Source organism: Arachis duranensis, chromosome 6 (genome assembly GCF_000817695.3).
Source record: "Arachis duranensis cultivar V14167 chromosome 6, aradu.V14167.gnm2.J7QH, whole genome shotgun sequence".
NCBI lineage: Eukaryota > Viridiplantae > Streptophyta > Magnoliopsida > Fabales > Fabaceae > Arachis > Arachis duranensis.
The window spans coordinates 84,221,420-84,222,548 of record NC_029777.3 but is presented as its reverse complement, the minus strand read 5'-3'; the positions used below and the strand labels follow the sequence as shown (position 1 = coordinate 84,222,548).

Below are 1,129 nucleotides of genomic sequence, written 5' to 3'. Positions count from 1 at the left end.
ACTGAGCCTAAGATCTCAATAGTCCAAAAAACTGCTAACGTAAGAAGTATAACAGTAGTACTTACCAATTGAGTTGGTCTGGGTGAAGTTGGCTTTATATGAACATCACCTTCATCAACTTCACCATCAACAATCACTTCCTCATCTTCATCCTCCTCCTCAAGAATCTCCGCGATAGTTTCAGCATTACTCCTTAATGTTGGGTCATTACTGACAAACCCATTTTCTGTAAGTATCTTCAGAACCTTGTCTTCTAATGCTGAAATGGCTTTCCTTCTTGGTATTTTGTTTCTAATTTGAAGAACTTTTAGCAACTCATCACCAGCAATTTCCTACACATTACCAAAATCTTATGTTTCTATCCTGATCATCAATTAAAAACATTCAAATGTCAAATAATGAGTATCAAGAACTTTGTTCTATGTTTCAAATATTACCATCTATTTTAATATGCCCAAAAAATAAAAAACCCTTCAAAATTTAAGGGTAAATGATCGAAATACCATCAAACCAGAAATGTTTTATGAAACGGATTATTGGACAGTAAAAGGTGAACAAGAATACAAGCTTAGTGTGTCCAGATGAGGATGCTTCGGAGGATAATTGGCCATACTTGAATATAGAGAATAAAGAACGACAACATGAAAAAAAAGTCGGAGTGGCATCTACTGTTGAAAAGATGACATAATCTTGTCTTAGGCGGTTTTGACATGTTGGGAGAAGACCAGTGGAAAGAGACAAAAGGAGACCTAAGAAAACTCTCAGCGCAGTGGTCAAGGGAGCCTAAATTGGCTTACTTTAGACATCGTTAGATCCATGTGGCTGACTCCTCCTATTGGGAAAAGACTTTGTTGTTGTAGCATCTATCTTCAATAATGCATACACCTTTTGGCACTTCTCACCTAAATGTATTAAAAGGCCCTTGGCACCTTAAGAGTGCCATATGCATATGCCATACTCCATTGGTCTTGAAATAGATACCAGTTTTGCTACGTATTAGTGCTTTATAATTTATATTATATTATTTAGATATAAAATTAATGCTAATCATATAGTTGTTGAAAGGGCCTCCTATCTAATCCCATCCCCACCTAAATCCTATAATTTCATTATGTTCCTTTTAGCCCTT

At 35.8% G+C, this 1,129-nt stretch overlaps 1 protein-coding gene across 3 annotated transcripts in view; it reads right to left on the bottom strand.

Annotated features, from left to right (window-relative positions):
• Window positions 1–1,129, bottom strand: part of LOC107494364 (probable polyribonucleotide nucleotidyltransferase 1, chloroplastic) — a 95,321-nt gene that overhangs the window by 87,206 nt on the left and 6,986 nt on the right. For all 3 annotated transcript variants that reach the window (XM_052263263.1, XM_016115417.3, XM_016115418.3), the window contains one exon: window positions 66–332. In XM_052263263.1, the coding sequence (XP_052119223.1) occupies window positions 66–332 (267 nt within the window). The remainder of the gene's footprint in view (window positions 1–65; window positions 333–1,129) is intronic.